At 42.6% G+C, this 21386-nt stretch overlaps 1 protein-coding gene across 2 annotated transcripts in view; it reads right to left on the reverse strand.

Annotated features, from left to right (window-relative positions):
• The window catches only part of VSTM4 (V-set and transmembrane domain containing 4), a 92599-nt gene that overhangs the window by 59821 nt on the left and 11392 nt on the right, over window positions 1–21386 (reverse strand). The window contains exon 3 of one of the 2 annotated variants that reach the window (XM_023230193.1): window positions 7733–7801. In XM_023230193.1, the coding sequence (XP_023085961.1) occupies window positions 7733–7801 (69 nt within the window). Of the gene's footprint in view, window positions 1–7732; window positions 7802–19556; window positions 21235–21386 lie in introns of those variants that run through there. The other variant, XM_023230194.2, reaches the window with a different exon arrangement.

Consider the following 21386-nt stretch of genomic DNA (forward strand, 5'->3'; position numbering starts at 1 on the left):
TTCAGGGTGACTAAAATAAAAAACAGTGACACCCCCAAATGCTGGCAAGGATACAGATAAACTGGGTCACTCAGACATGGCTGGTGGGAATGTAGAGCGGCCGAGCCACTCTATAATAGAGCTTGACACTTTCTCAAAGGAGACACCTGTAACAACCATTCAACCCAGAAACTGCATTCCTTGCATTTGTCCCAGAAAAATGACAGCTTAAGCTCACATGGAAAACTGTACATGTATGTCAGGTAGCCAAAAACTGGAAGCAGCCCAGATATCCTTCAGCAAGTGAATAGTTGAACAAAGTGTGGTACATCCACACCACAGCATCCTCAGCAATAAAAAGAACAAACTACCGACACACACACCAACCTGGAGGAATCTCCAGAGAAGTATGCTGAGAGGAAAAAAAGATCCCAAAAGGTTACATACTGTATGATTTCATCAATGTAACATTCTTGATATGACAAAATTACAGAAATAGAGAACAGATGAGTGGTTGCCAGAAGTTAAGAAGCAGGTGGTGGTGGGAGGAAAATGGGTTTGGCTACAACGGCCACTAATAATGACTGTATCTTGACTATATGGATGTTAATATCCTGTTTGTGATTTTTTTTAAGGTTTTGCAAAATGCTATCATTGGGAGACATTAGGTAAAGGACACAAATTGGTACAAGGGATCTCTGTGTATGGTATTTTAGAAATTGATTTTTTCTTTCTTGCTCTGTGGCCCAGGCAGGAGCACAGTGGCATGATTTCAGCTCACTACAACCTCCTCCTCCCAGGTTCAAGCAATTCTCCAGCCTCAGCCTCCTGAGTAGCTGGGGCTACAGGTCCACGCCACCACACCCAGCTAATTTTTGTATTTTCGGTAGAGACAGGGTTTCATCATGTTGGCCAGGTTGGTCTCGAACTCTTGACCTCAGGTGATCCACCCACCTCTGCCTCCCAAAGTGCTGGGATTATAGACGTGAACCGCTGTGCCTGGCAAGAAATGGATGTTAATCTACAATAATTTCAAAATAAAAAGTTGTATAAATCTCAACAGTTAAACCATGTTCACGTACATACATCTCTTTTAGAAATAAGGTCTCACTCCATCACCCAGGGTGGAATGCAGTGATGCACAGCTCACTGCTCACTGCAGCCTTGAACTCCTGGGCTCAGGGGACCTTCCCGCCTCAGCCTCCTGAGTTGCTAAAATTACAGGTGTGAGCCTCAGTACCCAGCTACATATACTTATATTTCTTAAACTTTAATAATCAACTTTATCACTAATCTAATCAATACAACGTCAAGCTGCTCAGAAAGTGAAAAGGGAAGCCAAAACATTATTCTAACCATCTTTGAAGAAAAATGACACAGACATTTATTTGAACTTAGCAAATGTTTGAACTTAGCAAAAATGTTTCTCTGTTGACTTAAATTTCTACAACCAACAGATATTTACTATCAATCATGATCAGTACTTTCCTGAGTACAAGAAAGATAAAAATGCACACACACAATCTTTCACTTCAAGAAATAGAGGACCACTTAGTAAGTGTAACAATAAGAACGTGTGTCCAATACCAGGAACACTCAGAGGGACACAGCCCAGCCTCGGAAGGCTGAGAGACGCTTCCAAGAAGACTAGAGTTCTGCACTGAGTTGTATTTAAAATAACAAAAAATACAAAAATATATAGAAAAAAAGCCAGCAGCCATCCTGTCACCCTGAGATAACTACTATTAATAAATATTTGGTATACTTTATGATGAATATGCATACCTTTTAAAATTGAGATCATATACTTTCACATCTTTTTTTCAATTTATCTCATTTTCTCAATAAATTATTTTCAAAAAGGATTCAGAATCATTTTGAAAAATATGATAAAGGTTTATCATATTAATATATCAGCAGTGATTTAACAACCTCTTACTATTGGCTACTCAAAGTATTTCTACCTGTTCCCCATCATAAATAATTCTATGGTGAGCATTCATGAACTTAAACCTTAGTACAACTCTCACAATATGTTCTCAAGATTAAGTTCCTAGAAGTGGAATAGCTGAGTCAACAGAAAAGCACATTTGTAAAGCCCTTGGGGCATGGAGAAACAGTTAGTTAAGTGCTTAAGCTGAAAAAGCAAGCCTACTGGGAGTAGCAGGTGGCTGGCTCCCAGGGAGAGCCTGGAGAAGCAGGTCAGGCTTATGGTTAATGAGAGGGAAGGAGGCATGAAATGGAATCAGACATTCAGGTTCCTTTTGACTCTCCCCTCCCTGGCCTGGGCCCCAGGGAGGCCCAGCACAACCTCTGCCCCTGGAGTCCATGAGATCTTCCCGTGTTCTTAAGGCAGTCAGCATTTTTGCATAAGCTAGTTTGAATAGATTCCTGCTCTTGGCAATTTAGATGTCTGGACTAAAAATAAAATAAGTGGAAAGTGCCTTAGGGCAAGGTAGCAGGTGAAGGGTGCATCTGCACTAATATTTAAGGGAGAGGGGCAAGTGTGTGGAAGGAAGTCTCCTACAAAGGATCAGAGCTAGTCATGGATGCAGAGGAGGGCTGAGGCGAGAGTTCTGGAAGCCCAGAAGAAAGCACTGTAAGAAGGATGACTTAATAGCGTCAACTGCTGGAAAACATCCACTGGGTTTTGCCTCTAGGAAGCTACTGGGAAAGTCTTGGAGGAAAGCCCTGTCCGTAGGCTGGTGGGGGCAGAGTCAGGTTAGAGAGGTCCAGAAGCTGACGGGATGTGAGGAGCTTGAGAAAGCTCTCACATATCCCAAAATCAAAACTGCCTTTCTAGTAAATGCCTGTGTCTCTGATGTGTGGGCTCTGTAGATTGATAGGGTGGAGAACTCTGTGAGGGGTCAGAGTTAGGAGAGAGGCTGCAGCATCCATTTAAACAGTGTGAAACTCAGCAACAGGACTCTTGGATTCTGGACAAGACACTTCATGATGAACTCGGGGACAGAGCAAAGTTCACAGACCAGGATTTGTCACAGGATCCCAGGGCACAGGATGGCCACAACACAGCAAACCCACGGCCAGCCCTGCCTTTCCACACTGGTGAGCAAACTACTCCAGAACAAGAGAGCAGAGCCCTTGCTGGCAGGAGAGGATGGTGAACAACACAGTCATGCTGCCAGGCAGACAGAACCTCAGGCAGGTGAACACAGCATCTATCTGGAAGGGACTATGCAAATGTGGTCCCCAGACCCAAAGGCAGGAAAACTTGCCTTTAGTCTTATTCATGGAATGGAGAGAAAAATTGTCTTACAAAAGCTTCCATGACATGGAGCACAGCAGCTGATCCACAAGCTCACCTCTTCATCTGAGCTCTTTCCTTCACTTCAGGACGGCAGGAACCCAGGAGGGACAAGGTTGCACGTGAGAACCGCGGCAGGCATCTCTCCCCAAGTGTCCCTAACAGCATTCTGCAGACATCTGGGGCCCACTCTGCCCTGGCAGGAGGTGAGGGGCTTCAAAAGGCCCAAGCTACAGTTTCAGATCACAGCTTCCTCAACATGGCTCAAAGGGGGCTCCCCACAGGCAGCCAGAGCTACAGAATCAGAAAACATCTGGCTACTCCAGAAGGCTCAGCTGGCCGCCAAACACATAGGCCTCCAGTTATGGACACCCTCCAGCGGGCACCTCCTGCCTGCGTGTGGCTCCCCACACACACAGGACCGGTCACAGCCACTCTCTGTTTTGTTCTTGAAGCTACAGATTTGTAAAAAGTGTTGCCTTGCAGGAGAAGAAAAGCTCAGAAAGACCACCTGACTTCCCCTTGATTGAGCAGCAACCAGTATGCCTATGTTGAATGTTTTTTTTCCTTCTGTTACAAGCATTCCTTTTGTTGCATAAAGAAAACCACCCTGCTGTGTCCACTCAAAACATGAAAAACCCCCTCCCTGGGTGTTCTCTACAAACAACGTTAAACTCTGAGCCATTGAAGCCAGGGTCACAAACTCCTACAACTGCAGTCGCCTTCCTGCCATGTCAGCTAATGCAAAGCCCTTCCCTACTCAGCTCCAGGGTACTGCTCTCAGGCTGGAATGCCCGCCCAGTGGTGCCAGATCTTCCAATTCATCCTTTACCTTTTTATGTAAAACTCTCTCTATAAAATGTTGGCTCAAAAGTTTTAAAACTCAGACTAGGCTAAATAATGCTCGCTGAAAGACTGAAGCCAGACCTTTTAACAAAGGCTTGAGTTTAACAAAATATCTGCAATTAATCAAATCTGAAGTTCCCTTTTAAAATACCACATATGGTCGGGCATGGTGGCTCACGACTGTAATCCCAGCACTTTGGGAGGCCAAGGCAGGCCGATCACCTGGGTCGGGAGTTCGAGACCAGCCTGGTCAACATGGTGAAACAAATTAGTACAAATTTTTGTGCTAAAAATACAAAAATTAGCCAGGCGTGGTGGCACATGCCTGTAATCCAGCTACTTGGGAGGCTGAGGCAGAAAAACTGCTTGAACCCAGGAGGCAGAGGTTGCAGTGAGCCGAAATCGTGCCATTGCACTCCAGCCTGGGCAACAACAGCAAAACTCCGTCTCAAAAAAAAAAGGAAAAGAAAAAGAAAAAAAATACCACATATACCTGCACGCCCACAATAATTCTAAAAATCATGCTATATTCCCTTTCTCTGAAATCATTTACAGTTTTGTCTTTTGCCATTGAACTTCCAAAGGCATCACTGCCATTGTTAGACTCAACTGCAAGCTGCCATGCAGAAAATGCCCAGGCCTCCCTGAAGCAGATGGCAGGGCTGGCAGGCTGGAGCAGCTGCCCATGCAGAGAGAGGCCAAGACTGGGGTGCACAATGTCAGTGTGCCAGCTCCCACCCTCCCAAACAGTCCCACCAAGCCAGGGCCAGGCAGATGGCACCTGTTGCCCAGCAACCCTGATCCCGGCAGGGGTATTCAGTGCTCCTTTGAAAAAGAGTGACCCCAGTGCCCCTCAGCAGAGTCCAGGAACCCCACTCTCCCCTGCCTTCTGAATCAAGAAAGTCAGCTTCAGTCTTGTACATTTTCAGGGCAAATGGGAAAGTCAGGAGATGACAGTTTGAGACAGAAGGCTCTGTACTTCTATTTTTTAATCCAGCCTGTAATACCATCTTGCTCAAGGTGAAACACCTGAGTGATAGCCCCAAAGGATTTTAACTCACTCCAGAATCTCACAAAGAGGCCTGACAATCAATGCCTCTTTTGTGCAGTGGGCTCACAGCCAGGACGAACTAAGCCCCAGGAGGATGGATATCCATCCACAACCCCTACTGTAGCTCTCCCGTCCAGGAACAAAAGGGCAAAAGGCCTGGGATCATGCGCCAGGGAGTTTCAACTGTACCTCTAACCTCGCCAAAGCTACAGCTGGGTTTAAAAAAGCAAAGCAAGGAGATGCTGCTGCTGCCGAAATCATAGGAAAAGATTGCTCTGTAAACAGCTGCTCTGAGGCAGGCACTACACATAGTGAGAATGCCAGTTCTGCTTTGGTGAGGCCTGATTCTGTTGAGAAGAGAGCACATACTGGGCTACAGATTTCATGTAGAGAGTTAGGTCGGGAGTAACCCTGACATTATATAGCTGCACATGAATTATGAGATATTGTTAATTGCACAAAGGGTTTTAGAAATGCTGATTATGCTGTGGGGTGTGTTGGGTCTAAACGCCACAATCTTTCCAAACATATGGTCTTGTTTTTGCACCATGGTATTTTCAAAGTCTGGTCCTCAGACCACCTGCATAGGAATCACCTGTGGCCCTGAAAGTTCTCTGATCCCTTCCTAATGTTATAACCAGAACCTCAGAGGCTGGAGCCCGAAGTCTCCCTGGGAGATTCTGATGCATCTGATGATATATAGGGTCCAGCTGTCACATCCCTAGTGCTCTACCCTTGCCACAGCCAGGCCCTCTCCATACCCCAACCCATCACAGTGCCTGGTCACAGAGCAGCTCCAGAGACATGGGGCAAAACATCAATGGGGTTGCCTCAATTTTACTAAATAGTAATGAGAAAGGTAAATCTTGCTCTTACTACTGCTTCACTCTATGAGAAGTAAAGTCATTTTCATCTTTTTGTCAATGAGTAGGCATTCTCTTAATGAGAAGCTGAGTGGGGGAAATGGGAATTATTTTACTAGGAGACAGTCATCAAACAAAGAAAAAGGCAACTACAAAAATGCAGAGAAACATCAGGAAATACAAAGAATCATTGTTGGATTCTCATGAGTGCAATCTCGTAAACAAAATATTTATGACTACAAAACTAAACAACCAATCCTAGAGGCCTATGTGGGTGACACCTTATGGTTTGCAAACGATGTTCACAATAAAAGTTACGTTTTCCTAAGACAGAATGTGTTTCAGTCTACTGCTTTATAACTAGGTATTGGAAGGGGTGGGCTTGAAAGCAAGTACCTTTCCCCTAAGGCTGGCCCTCCTTCTGTCAGACCATACAGTGGGTTCACAAAGGGTGACGGTGAGGCCCCGAGACATGTGCATCTCCTTAGAGCCTTTTGGCTAGATCATTCCTCATCAATAAATGCTGTGCCATCACCAGACATAATCTTTACAAAGTTCCTGACCACCTTTGAACATTAATCAGCCTTTCACTGATCCAAGGCTCTACCGGAGAACTCACAAAGTGTATTCTTCCATTTCTTATGATCATAATCCTCACCCACTTTATGACAATAATTTCTCTGAACTTTCCTTACTCCAATACAGGGTTTTCCAATCTCAGCACTCTGGATATTTGGAGGCAAAATTCTTTGTCATGGGGACTATCTTGTGCATTGTAGGATTGGCTTCATCCTTGGCCCCTATCGCTGATGCCAGGAGCACCCCCAACAGCTGTGGCAACCAAAGATACAGTCAGACATGGGCAACTGTCCCCTGGAGTAGCAAAAGTCACCCACTGTTGACAACCCCTGCCCTAAGGCCCAAATCTGAATGTGCATCAGAATTGCCTGGATGTCTTGTTAAACCCTGGATTTCTTAGGCACCATCCTTAGAGCTTCTGATTCTATAAGTTGGGGCAGAGCACAGCCATGTGCAGTTGGAACAAGCTCCCAGGTGATGCATATGCTGCTGATCTGCAATCACACTTTGGGAACCACTGTTCCAAGGCCATGGTTCTCAGCCTAGCTGCATGCTGCAATCATCTGGTGCTTTTAACAACTTCAAAGTAAATCAGAATCTCTAGAGATGTGGTCCAGGCATTCATGTTCTTAATATTCCACGAGCGATTCTAGCATGGGTTGAAAATTACTTGGTTAAGGATTGCAAACTGTCTCTAGAACCCCAAATTCCTTAAACAACCTAAAATAAAATGTAGTCACAGTAGAGGTACTTACCATTTTTATATCACTTGAAGATTTCTCCCTAATATCACCTGGGAGTAGGAATTTTGGAGCAAAACAAAACAAAACAAACAAAAATTATGTGGACTGGTGCTTTAACTTCCACTCTTTCAAAACTGTGGCCTGATACTGTAATACCTGCTGTGTCCACTCAAAACATGAAAAACCCCCTCCCTGGGTGTTCTCTACAAACAACGTTAAACTCTGAGCCATTGAAGCCAGGGTCACAAACTCCTACAACTGCAGTCGCCATCTTACTTTGAGTAAGTTTAGACCAAGAAAACAACTTAAAAACTAAGAAGTTAGGATCCTTTCTTGATACTCTGTTTCCTTCCTATTGTCTAAAAGTGAGGCTGCATCTTATCATAAAGAAATACACAAGCTTTACCTTCAAAAAATGCCCAAGTTTCTTTCGTTTTCTCAAAGGATGACTCTTCAGAAGCTTTGAGGGAAATGACTGAAAGACAAAAAAGAAACAGCACAGTATGAAAAAATAATGCCCCATGTACACATGGCACGTACATTTATAAAGTGATTTCTACATTCGCAAAACCACATTTAGTTGTCAAAACTCACGTTAGGTACGGGTGCAAGGACTTTACCTAACAGCCGGGAAACCCAGGGCACAAGAGAGGTGAAGTAAGTTGTCCATGTTTAAAAGCCAGTAAATGGCAAGCTCAGGATGCAGTTCAGTAAAAGCCCCACTTGCCCCATAGACTTGAAGAATAAGAAGTTCCCAATGGGAAACCCAAGAATTAATACATGATTTATTTTACCATTTTAGTGGGAGTCTTTCTAAAATGTAGCGTACTTGTCCCAGTATTCCTGGATAGAGAAGCCTGAAGTCATCGGATGACTCAAGGTTAGTGCTCTGAGCACCATTCTCCATGCAAGACAGTCCCACAGAGCCACAGGCATCTAACTGTGAGAACATTTTGTCTTCTTTCAGGTAATGGTAGATCACTGAATTCACATTGCCTGCTTTCAACAGGCAGGGAAACAGAACTGAGTTACACTGTGTGAAACTTTGAACCTCGCATTAAAGGAGTCTGGACCCATGGAAAGGTTCCATGCACGGGGGTAACATCATCATAGGTAAAGATCTAGAATGATCTTTACCTATGATGTAAAATATCAGGGAATGAAATTATTGTTCAATAGAACCTTCTGAAGTTATTGAAACATTCTATACATGCACTGTCCAATACAGCAGCCACTGGACACATGTGGCTACTGAATATTTGAAATGTAGCCAGTCTTACCAAATATAACTGAATTTTTACTTTTATTTAAGTTTAATTAATTTACACAGCTGCATGTGCTCAGGGGTTACCACAATGAAGAGCTCTAGACAAGAGAATCTAGGACCAGAATTGAATGGAGATAGAATCAATACAAGAGGCAAGAAATATGGCAAAGATGGCCTAGAACTTAAATTTAATTTACTGCCTCTCCCACAAACTTTTGTATTATTATTGTCATGATTTCAACTCTGAATTTTCCTTCCTTTTTGTCTCTCTGGGCCTTGCACTGGACATTTCCTATTGATATAACTTCCAAATCAAGAATTTTCTCTTCATCTGTGTTTAACCTTCTGTACAACCCTTCTATTAAGTTCTTAATTGCATTTATTATTTTTATTCAGTTCTATATTATTTGTTTAATTCTTTTGTAGATATCTCAGTTCTCTAATGAATTTCTCTAGCTTTTCATCTAATTCTGTAACCATATCAATCATATTATTTTAATGTTTATGCCTGATAAACTTTCATATTTGCACTTCCCATAGAGTCCTTTGTATTATCTGTTTTTGCTTTGGGTCTTGTCTGTTGGAATGCCTAATAACTTTTTTCTAATTGAATGCCAGACATTGTATATAGAAAATCATGGAGACTCTAGACAAAATTTTGGTTCCCTGATAGGAAGTTAGAGTAGGGGGAATGGTCACTTTAATCTAATCAGGGTTTGAACTGTTGAGAGGCTTTCAGTTTTTATAGAGTCTGGTCTATTTCTGCTTTGCCCTTACTCAGGGTTCATTCGGTCCTTCAGCGTTCCCCAGTAAAAATCCTGGGGTATTTACCACAACCTCCCAATTTTTATCTCACTGTTAGAATTGCCAAAAACTAGCTCACCTCCTAAACATTCTGGTTGTCACTTTCTGCATAGCTTCTGTCAACTAGCGCTGCTTAAGTATGAGTGAGTTTCTTAGAGTTAAGAATTGCCAAAAACTCACTCACCTCCTAAACATCCTGGTTGTCAGTTTCTCCATGGCTTCTTTCAACTAGCACTGCTTAAGTAAGAGTGAGTTTCTCAGAGTTAAACGTCTCCAGCAACTGGGCTCAATTTGCTGTTTTTCTCTGTGATCTAATTACCTATCTAGTCCTTCAGAGAACAATTAAGATAGCTGGATATATATGCACATATATAACTACGTAATTATATAATACAAATATATTTATGAAATGTAGATATGTGAATAAGAAAGCAGAAGTGCTGATAGATTTTATTTTCAGCTTTCCTAATTGTTCTCAGAAGGAGGGCTTTGCTCTGCTGAGAGTTTGCCTTGATCCTAGAACTCCTTTGCCATCAGAACTTAAATTATTTAAAAAGTGGTGGCTATATCTTCTACCTCTGTATCCTTATCACTGGGCACATTGCCTGGTAGCTGATAGGTGCTTGGTAAAATATATAAATTATCTATTTCTTTCTGACTTCCTCCCAAAGAAAGCAACCTAGATCTCCAGGAAGGAGCTCTTAGTGAATATCTGACCTTGCATGCGATCTAAGATATATCAGACAATTTGTCCATCATGCCCAACCTCCCTGACCTGCTCAATACCCATAGCCCCTATAATCTACTGACTGTCAGATTCCCCCTTCAAGCACTTAAAATAAGAAACAGAGTGCATGTGGTTATTGTGAGCCCTGAGATTGAAAGAGCTAGTGGATTTTGTGGGTGGTCATGTTGGAAAACAGGTGAACAGAATGGAGCAGAGGCTAGAACCCATACAGCAGAGGAAAGATGAGAGACCAAAGGCTCAATGGCACTCTAGGCCCCACAAGGCCTGGCGTGTTGTGTGTACTCTCCTTGCATTCCATGAGCTCTGCATCCTTAGACTGTGCCCGCTTCTCTCCTGAAAAGGCTTGCCTGGGTTTCCACAGCTTCAGCTAATCAAGCCTAGATAAGGATAAGAAGGTCCTGATGATGACAATACGGAGATGAACAATACACATATATCTCCAAGGAGCTTGGTTTCCAGGAGACCAAGGACGCCCATCATGGCCTGGACCCTTATCATCACACATGTGGTCCACGGGCCAGCAATGTCAGTGTCACCCGGGAACTCCTCAGAAATGCAGAATGGCAGGCCCCATGCTGGATCTACTGAATCAGAATCTGTTTTCAAGCCCAGATCCCCTGGGTGAAACGTATGCCTTTTCAAATTTGGCACACACATGCTCACAGGGTTGAAAGACTCAGTTGCCACTTGCTGGTTGTATGACCTTGGATAAGTCACTTAATTTTCCTGTGTCTTATTTTACCCATTTGTAAAATGGGGATGATGAGAAATGCCCATGTCAGAGTAGATGCAGGGGATAAAGGGGTTCACGTGTGTGAAGTGCTGAGAACAGTGCCTGAGACCTAGTGAGCCCATATCCACAAGGACACTAGCTGTCTAAGTACAGGGACTTTCACCTGTTCTATTCACTGCTCTAACCTCCACCCCTCCCCCCAACCTCAGAATGGTCCTTTGTTGTCAGTCCTTTGCCTCAGGGGGTGACTCTTCAATTGTCCAAGTGACCAACAAGAAAGTGTTCCCTGTTCTTGTGTCTAAATCTCTATAGCTTGAATGAGCTGTTGCCATTCTAACCAACAGGTGCCTTCGGGTCATTTTTTATGCACCTTTCAGGGTCAGAAATTGTGGGTCCTTGATTTAATCCAATTACAGTTCCCTTTCCCTTATTTAGGATAGAAAGCAACAAGCTCTCCCTAATCTATTTATGGACACATGTGTTGAAACAGCTAACAAACTGGGATTCTAAACTAACCCTATGCAGGGAATCACTGGATGCTCATCATTCACCAGCAGTGCAGATATTTTCACAGGACCGTGCAGCAACTTCGGCATCTGATGATTAGCAGCACCAGTCCTAATCTTACTTGTTGCTACAAGAAAGAAAAATTTTTACACGGACCCTGCCAGAGCTGCGGGAATTTTCCCAAGGTTCTCCCATAAGTATCTTGTTGCAGCTGCTAATCCTATGCTATCTCAAAGTGAATTTGATACATTGTCAAGCCAGGGGTCTAAGTCCACAGACTATAAGGAAACAAAGCTGTGGGATGCAGCCAGGCCAACAGCAAGGGCTGTGCAGTGGACAATCAGCAGGTCTCCTGACTCCACAAACACGCTGCCCTCCTCAGCACAGCTGTGAGCAGCTAATATAAATTCACCTTGGTCAACCTTCAAGTGCAGAATGGAAGAGGCCCCAGTAGGGTAGACGGGCTTGAAGAGGATGGAATGCTTTGAGAAAAAAATTTGCAAGACTAAGGAACAAGTGGCAAATGTTCCAATCATAGATTACTAATGTTGCTCAAAGACTTGTGGTACAGATCAAACATCTCCATCTGTACCTCTCTTTGGACAAGGCACAGTGATGACAGGCTCATAAACTGGGGCTTCCTGCATGTTTGTGAGATTATATTTTTAATCTAGACTCTTCTAAGACCATGGCAGTTGGAATGAGGGTAGGTATGATGAAGAATTGTTTAAAGTGGTGTTTAAATTACACTCTGGTTGTCAATTTGATCCCTTTGAGTGTCTGGACCTGTTGACACTTTAAACACCATGATGTGTGCTTGCTTAATTAAGCAGAAGCCCTAAATGTTTAGTAAATCTCATTCCTAATTATCTGTTCCGTGTCTCCAGAGAAAAAGGAATTATTTCGTTAATTTCTTCCACTAAAACTTGAAGTATCAGTTCCCTGTGGTAGTAACTTCAGATCTAATCATTAAATTTCCTCTCACATTTTGGGGTTAAACAGATGAGAAATCATATTATAATTTCATCTTTGCCCCCAGATACTTTTAGGGTGACAGCGTTTTTTCCATTTGCTTTGTCCACTCTCCATATTTAAACCTTACTTACATAATGTTAAGTGAAATAACAATTTGGCTTGTTAAAATACACTATTTGGGTTTAGAGTGAATTACGATTAAACTGCAGGAGATATCCCTTGCAAATTGCTTCTATTATTAGCATTTTCACTGCTGATAAAGACCACTCGATCTAAAAGCAGGAAGATTTATTTTGGCTCAGAATCTATTTCTGAATCTGTGGGTTGTAGTATTGGGTAGAAAAGCCATTGAAGACCGTGTGTGTGTGTGTGTGTGTGTGTGTGTGTGTGTGTGTGTGTGTGTGTTTTGAGACAGAGTTTTGCTCTTGTTGCCCAGGTTGGAGTGCAATGGCACAATCTCGGCTCACTGCAACCTCCGCCTCCCAGGTCCAAGTGATTCTCCTGCCTCAGCCTCCTGAGTAGCTGGGATTACAGGCACCTGCCACAATGCCCGGCTAATATTTATATTTTTAGTAGAGACAGGGTTCCACCATGTTAGCCAGGCTGGTCTTGAACTCCTGACCTCGTGATCCACCTGCCTCAGCCTCCCAAAGTGCTGGGATTACAGGCATGAGCCACAGCGCCTGGCTAAAGATCATGTTTTTTGAGGTCTTGGGGATCAAAGCTGTGGCCTCCCTAAGAGCAGGAGCCTCAAACTAATGACTACATCACTCCTGTGAACAACAGCAGCACACAGTCCCTAGGGTGAAGGCCCATGAAATGTACTCAGGCTATGGCCCTGCAAACCTGTCTCAACGCTTTCCACAGGAACCTTAGGATACGTGGCACTCGGGGCTACAGTTGGGGCCCATCTTTCACCAGGAGCCCCTTGGACACTTATGGTTCATCTTGGGATCTCTCCAGGCACACCTGAAGAAGGAAGCAAGCTTAAGGGTTCGCCCTGCCCCATGCCCACCGGGGGCCTCCTCCTGCTAAGCAAGTCTACAGAATCTGTGCTTCCAGAGGGACCAAGCCAGATCTGTCCCCAAGGGAGAAACGTCTAGAGGTGATGGGATGTCAAGCACAATGGAGGAGGCACAAAGGTCGAGAGACTCCCAAAGCTTGGGGAGTAAAGGAAGGCTAAAAAAAAAAAAGGACAGAACACAAACTGCAACATCTTAGACTGCGGGACAAAGGGTCAAGGGTGCGTAGAGGGGCAATCAGGTCCTAGACCTGCCAGAAACAGGAAGACAGCAGCTAAAGTTATCAAGGGCAGGCCTGAGACTCAGCACATGGCCCGGCAGCACTGAGCGTGCAGGGCGGACATGGGCGGACACAGCCTGTGCAACACAGGGCAAAGCAAAGTGCTTTTCTTCAGGAAGTATCGTTATTTGAAAAGATATTTACCATAACTAGCTATATATTATTTTTCACTTATATGAGACATTTTGGCCCCCTAAAATATGAAATCATCACCTCATTTCAAAAGTGTCCTTGGAGTTTACCCTAAAGAGGACAAGAACAAGCTGTCTGCATCTCAATACTTACCTAAAATTGTGACTCAACTACTTCAGCAAAACTGTTAACTGGTCTTTGTTTGTTTGCGTGGGTTCTTGGTTTTGTTTTGTTCTCTGGCCTAAGGGCATAGAGAAACAAGAGCATTTGCGAATCCCAACACTAGGCTATGATGCCTGCCAGGTATGAAACAAGTTCCAATTCAGTATGGCCTGGACACTCTCAATGTAAATAAGCCACACCTTGGAGAGAGGGAGACATGGCTGAGCAGTGCACCTTCCTGTTGAAATCACCCCAACCCCCTGCTCATGCTCCCTCAATTCTCATCCCATTTTCCTTGTGCCACCTCCTTCAGCCTTGCATGCCCCCACAGTGCTGGGCACACAGCCCTCAGGCCTTGTTCTTCCTCACCAGCCTTGGGGCTGGGCAGGGCATTATTACGCACTCCACTTCATCACATCTCACCTGCAGTGAAGCTACACCTGCATCTGGCCTGCTGGTGATGAATGAGTGAAAGCTGCTACACATATTTACTGAGTTAGACCCCTCGGTGTCATCCCAAAGCTCGCTCCATCATTCACATCCAGTCAGTCAGTAAAGACTTCACATCTGACCTCTCAATGTCTCCCCATTCCTACTGCCAGAGTTAGTCCTCCATCATTTCAAGCTCATGCAACCACAAAAGACCCCACTTCCTCCTTCTCCTCTAATCTGATTCCCCCCAGATTCATGCACCAGGGAGCCAACATTCAAGAGGCTTGGAATGCTTTGTAAGCTTCCAGGCCTAATGCAGAGTCCCCAAAGCCCTGGCATGAGCTGCAGTGCCTGTCCCCCTGGATGTCCTTGCCGCCCCCACATAAACCACCAAGGTCATCTCCAACATTGCCCTCTCCCTCAGCTCTTCAGGGACCCTCCAGTGTGTTCCCACAGTGCCCTGTGTGCATCCTGTCCCCTGCACTCACACTGCAAAACCCCATGTGTTTGTGTGTCTGCCACCCCTATAGACGGATCCACCCATGTGTTTCTGGGTCTCCATTACTCCAGCAGCCTGGCACGCAGTAGGTGTTTGGTAACACGCACACTGAGTGAGGGGATAAATGAATCCACCTAGCGCTGCTGGACATCATCAATACTATTTTCTGATGATATTTCTTCACTAAGCCGAGCAAAGCTTCCTCGATAGAATGGATCCTGTCTCTGAAGGGGGTTGTTCACTTCCTCATCACATTTGCTTCTCTTCTCTAGCTTAAGTCTATCTGTCTGGAAATGAGCTTCCCAAAGCTGACTGTGTAAGGTCTCACCAGTGTAGTACGTACGACACAATTGCCTCCTTCTCAGGGGCTCCAGGTCGATTTGTACGTGGATGGCAACAACACCAGCTGTTGAGATACAGTCTCACGTTGCAAATGCACGGCTGATTTGCTGCTGTTACCACTCCGAATCCTTTCACAGAGAGAGCCTCCCTGCAGCCCCACCCCCACCCTGCCCCCCACCCTGTGCCTATCCAGCAATGCTTGAGATTTGTTTTCCCCACATGTATTGCTGTGCCATTTTTCAAATTGAATTTCATTTTGTTATTTCCTGCCTATATTTCTTACCGCTCTGGAATCATTTTTATTATGTGTTATTTCTCGCTGACGTTAAGAACATTTCCCAATTTTGCATTTTCTATAAAGTTCATTAGGGTGATGTGGGCTTCTTTTTCAATGTCATTGATAAAACAATCAAAGGAAATCAAACCTAACATTGACCCTCATGATTTCCACTAGAAACCTTTTTAGGGGTTTCTGATGCCATGTGTCACTTAGGACTTTTGAATCCATTTTCTCTCTAAGCTGGATTTCTCACCCGGTGAAATCGTCACATGGCACAGGCAATTGGAGAAACTGCATCTTTTTCTTTGCCTTTCCTTTTACTGTTGGGTAATAAAAACAACATCAACAAGTTCATCTGGCATGAGATTCTGTGAAAAAGCCAGGCATGGCTCCACTGTTCTCCAGAGATTCTGTCCCTTTCATTCTTCATTTCTGTTGTATCATTTTGTGCCCCATGACGACACCAACAACCCTTGGTGCACCCGAGAGCACCATCCTCACATCTTCCACATACCTGGTTTGCAGATAAACCCCAATTTAATACTTCCCGACGCTTCAAAATCCCCAATTCTCTACCATATTTTAACAATTTGCACAACAAAACATAAAAGCAGCTTATGCCCTGCTCAAAATTAATACAGTGTGTACATCTTAGCCAAACACTTTCAGAAGGCCCTCCAGGAGTTCATTTATTCGTGTATATTTTTTCAAACAATTTGTACTTTTTTTTTATCACCATACATGAATACTCGAGGACATACCCAGATTTTGGGTAAAATGAAACATACAGCAAAGTAAAGCAGAGACCACTGCAGATATTAGGGTGGGCTGCTTATTTGGATTGATCTTGGTTTTTTCCTTCTGATTTTTTATTTTGCATGATATTCATAAAGCATTTTGCAAGCACGTGACTCACAGGCTGACTTCATCGGGGCAACCATCTTAGGGGTGCAGCATGAATGCCACAGGCTCCAGGTTGTAAGCAATCCCCCAGCACTCCTGTGCCTACACCCCTTTCTTTCCCACTCAAAGAAGTAACTCACAGTCCAAGTGATATGGACTGGTGTTGTGATCACAGACTTGACTCCACTGTAATATGGATAAACAATTTCAACCCCCAAACTGAGAGATTTTAATCAGTGTTCATGACCGTATGGCTGTAGCACCCCAGTAATATCCACAGATTTACTCTATTCAACATCCCCACAGGTGAGTGTTCCCAGTAATGACCTTCTGCAGCCAGTGGGCTCCCTCACCACATTCCCATCCCTTCCCTCCTGAGAGAAGAACCCTCTCACCTTTCTTAAGTGATGACCATTCACAGGTTAGAAAAAAAACTCCAGTTAAGGAAAAGTAAGAAACCTGGAAAATAGAAAAGGAGTCACATGGCTAGAAGCATGCAAGTGTTTTGCTTAAAAAAAAAAAAAAAAAAAAAAGAGAGAGAGAGAGACAAATAAGTTCTAAAAGCTATAGGTTAGTAGACTTTTCATCTGTCTCTGACAGGTTTCTGGAATGGATTTTTAAATGAGGGTTTTAAGAAATTAAAAAAGAAGGCCAGGCGCAGTGGCTCATGCCTATAATCCCAACACTTCGGGAGGCCAAGACAGGCGGATCATCTGGGGTCAGGAGTTCGAGATCAGCCTGGCCAACATGGCGAAACCCCATCTCTACTAAAAATACAAAAATTAGCTGGGTGTGATGGCTGGTGCCTGTAATCACAGCTACTCGGGAGGCTGAGACAGGAGAATCGCTTGAACCCAGGAGGAGGAGGTTGCAGTGAGCCAAGATCATGCCACTGTACTCCAGTCTGGGAGACAGAGCCAGACTCCATCAAAAAGAAAAAGAAAAAGGAAGGAAGGAAAAGGAAAAGGAAAAGAAGGGAAAGGGAAAGGAGCCCAAGAGATATTATTAGGGCAATCCCAATTGTTTTTGTGATAGGTTAACCAGTAAGGATCATGAAAAAGCCATGGTTGCCTCAAAGCTGGCTTTTAATAAGGTAACTGACAGTCTCTAAGAGTAGCTATATGGGCTAGATGGAAAGATGTGGTCAAGATAAAAACCCAAATGGTAGGTTAAAACTCACAGTAGTGTCATACAAAAAGGGTACAGGTAGTACTGGCCAATGCAATATGGTTAGAAAAATAATGAGATACTAATTCACAGATACCATTGAAATGCAACTGAGAAACACCACATCTGAAATAATAAGTTAACTCATTATGTTGCCAAATGTAACTCAACAAAAGTCAAACTTTCTATGTACCAGCAATAACAATTTAAAAGCTTCACATACATGTGTCCGCATAGCAGGAGACGGTATATCCTAATTACAATTATAAAATACCTAGAAGTAAACATAATAAAAATGTTCAAGAGTCATGTGAAAAAAAATTGTATTGAAAGACTTAAAAAAAATTTAAAAACCTGACTACAGGAAGGAATATAACAAGTTCCTGGATAAGAACATTTAAAATCATAAAGATGTCTAAGATGAATATGCCCATAACAAAGTAACTTCAGAAGCCAATGAAATCCCAATCAAACCCCAACATAATTTTTACAAAACTGGGTAAGTTGATCTTCAAGATCATCTTAAAGAAAAACTAAATATACAACAATAGCTAAGACAATTTAAAAAATAACGAAGATATTTGTCCTATTCTATAATAATTAGAATAGTGCTATATTGGTGAAGTGTACAAAGCTTTCATTTAAATATAGGGATTTAGCTTATGAAAAATGTGACATTTCAAGCTAGAAAAACACTTCTTCAACAGACAGTGTAGGGATAACATTTTAGCCTTTTGTAAAGAAAAAATAAATTAGCTACTATATACCTTATATAAAAAAACAGATTCCAAAGAGATAAAGGAGTAAACCTTTCTTTTAATCATCTAAAAATATTAAAGAAAAATATGGAAAACACTTTTATAAGCTTGGGGCAGGGAATCCTTTCCAAGATTCGATACAGAACCAAGGTACCATGTACAATGTATTGAAATGTAGATTACACTTCAATAAAAAATTCCACTAGAAAACAATGCCACAAAGGAAAAAGTATCAAATTTGACTACATAAATACCCAGAAATGTGAAATATCTATATGGTAAAAGAAAACGTAAACAAAGTGGAAAGAAAAGTAACAAACAGTAAGAAAATTTTGCACCATATGTTACAGCTGAAAAATTAATGATCAGATCTACACACACACATGCACACATATATAAAAAAGACAGCAACCCAATTATTAAGGTTATGGCCAGGCAATTCACAGAATAAATAAATGAACTATGAATAACCATGTGAAGAGATGCTCAACCTCGCTAATAATTGGATACAAAAACAGAAATTAAATTGCACTGTATTGTATTGAATATAATAATCTAAATTAAAACAACAATGAAATGTTTTTCCCATTATTGTGATAAATAATGGAAAAGATTAATAATATTGATTGTTAAAGAGGCTTCAGGGAAATAGACATGATCATACAATGATGGTCAGAGTATAAATTTGTAAAGTCTTTTCAGCAATAGCATTTTGGCATCGTCTACAAAAATTTTAAATATGCTTAGCCTTAGGCCCAGCAATTCCCTTTCCAGGAATCTAACTAACAGATATACTTGGAAAGATGCACAAGGATTTCACTGAAGCACTGTTTATGTTGGTGAAACACTGGAAGATTCCTAAGTGTCTATCACTGCGGGAATGATTGGGTACAGTTTGGTATTGTCTCACTATACAATACCAGTTACAAAAGAATACATGTAATATCATCAACAACTTAAAAAGCAATACGTGCACTATTGTTAAAATACATGTGTGTTTGCATGTGTGTGTGTTTGTGTGTGTGTGTGTATGAATGTCAATAGGAGAGCGATATGAAAGATTTAAACCAAATTATTGACAATGATTATCTCTGGGGATGGGAGTGGAACTGGGGATATTAGGTTGTGGGTGGGAGAAAGCTATTCGCATATTTTAGTTTTTGCGTTGACTTTTTGTTGTTGTTGTTGTTGTGAGATGGAGTCTCGCTCTGTCACCCAGGCTGGAGTGCAATGGCACGATCTCAGCTCACTGCAACCTCCGCCTCCTGGGTTTAAGTGATTCTTTCTTCTCAGCCTCCCCAGTAGCTGGGATTAGAGGCACATTCCACTGCACCTGGCTAATTTTTGTATTTTTGTAGAGATGGGGTTTCACCATGTTGGCCAGGCTGGTCTTGAACTCTTGACTTAGTGATCCACCCACCTCAGCCTCCCAAAGTGCTGGGATTACAGGCATGAGCCACCGTGCCTGGCCAACTCTTTTATGTATAATATTTTTGACATCATTCTTGTGCCACAGCAGCCTGAAAAACAGTGGCATGACCACATAATGTTGTGTCTACAGTGCTAACAACAGAAGCTACAAGATGCTGCCAGTGGGAGAGCACTCCACGGGCTGGCATGCCGAAAGAAGGCATTGACGGAAGAGGAAAGATGGATGTGGGACCCCAAAAAATATGTATGATTGGAATAAGTCAAGGGAAAGAGAAGTGAGGCATCCCAGAGAAGGTGACTACATCCACCAAGTCATGCCTACTTCAAAGCCATCCACAGCAACACGTACTAATGACACTTGACAAAGAACATTTTATGCATTCATCAAGTATTATTGAGGATCAATTGTGTGCCAGGCACTGTTGCAGGCATTCATTGTTATCATCATCATCCTCAAAAAGTATATATGATTGTATTAGTCTGGGATCCCAGAGAAATAGAACCAACACACCCAGAAATAATGTTTTATCTGCTATCTGGGCATCGCTCAGCCTAGTCAAGTCAGCACATAAAATTAACCAACGCTCTTATGTAGATCAATCCATGGGGAAAAGGCATTTTCAATGCTGGTGGGAATATAAATTTACAAACTATCTTAGAGGTCAATTCACTTCTTGAAATTGTGTCCATCTTTAAATTGGGTAGATCTTTGGACCCAGCAATCTTATTTCCAGGACTTTATGCTAAGGTCAGGGATATTCATGGAGATTTATTGACAAAGATTTACAGCAGTTTTAAATGTCCAGTAACAATAAGTAGGAAGCTAAATTGCAGTCCATCTGCATGATGGAACATTATTCCATCATTAACATTATGTTTTGGAAGCATATTTAACAAGGGAAAATGTGCACACTATTTAGTAATATCAGAAAAGCTAGTCACAGAACACTCTTTACAGTAAGACTGAAATTAGGTTTTAAATTTTTGTTTGCATAAAATGACAGGAAAGATTTGCACTGAAATGTTAAGTTGAGTAGAGATATGGTAAGGCATTTTTATTTTCTTGTTTAAACCCTTTCAGTATTTTTCCATGTTTTCTATAATTGAACTATATTACACTATATTACTTTTGCAATAGAAAACAACCAACATATGGAAATCAGGACAGATAATAAGAGCCAACACTCCTATGGCTCTTCTCTGCACTGGGAGTCATTCTTTAAATATATCATCACGAGTCACCCTCCATGTGCTGGGTGAGGTGCTCATGACAGAAATGAGGAGAGACCAGGCACCAGCCTTTCTTTCTGGGAGTTTCCAGTGAAAGACAAGCAATTTTATCTCACATCAAGAACTCTGCAGGAAGGAGACCACGATTAAGTCTGTGGTGAAGGGCAAAGAGTAGGGTAGTATTAGAAAGGAAATCCCAAGAAAAGCTCCCCTCTCCACTGGATGGCTGGAGACTCCTGTTGAAAGGGGGGAGGTGACATGAGCAGATTAGACAGGAGAGACCCCGGGCCTGGGGTCAGGGGCACTCAAACCCCCCGAGAGTTCCTGTTTGATATTCTAACCCACAGAACTTCTCATCCTTGTTGTTCTGTATTTTTGTTTTCCATTT

The sequence above is a fragment of the Piliocolobus tephrosceles genome, chromosome 9, assembly GCF_002776525.5.
Source record: "Piliocolobus tephrosceles isolate RC106 chromosome 9, ASM277652v3, whole genome shotgun sequence".
In the NCBI taxonomy this organism is placed as follows: Eukaryota; Metazoa; Chordata; class Mammalia; order Primates; family Cercopithecidae; genus Piliocolobus; species Piliocolobus tephrosceles.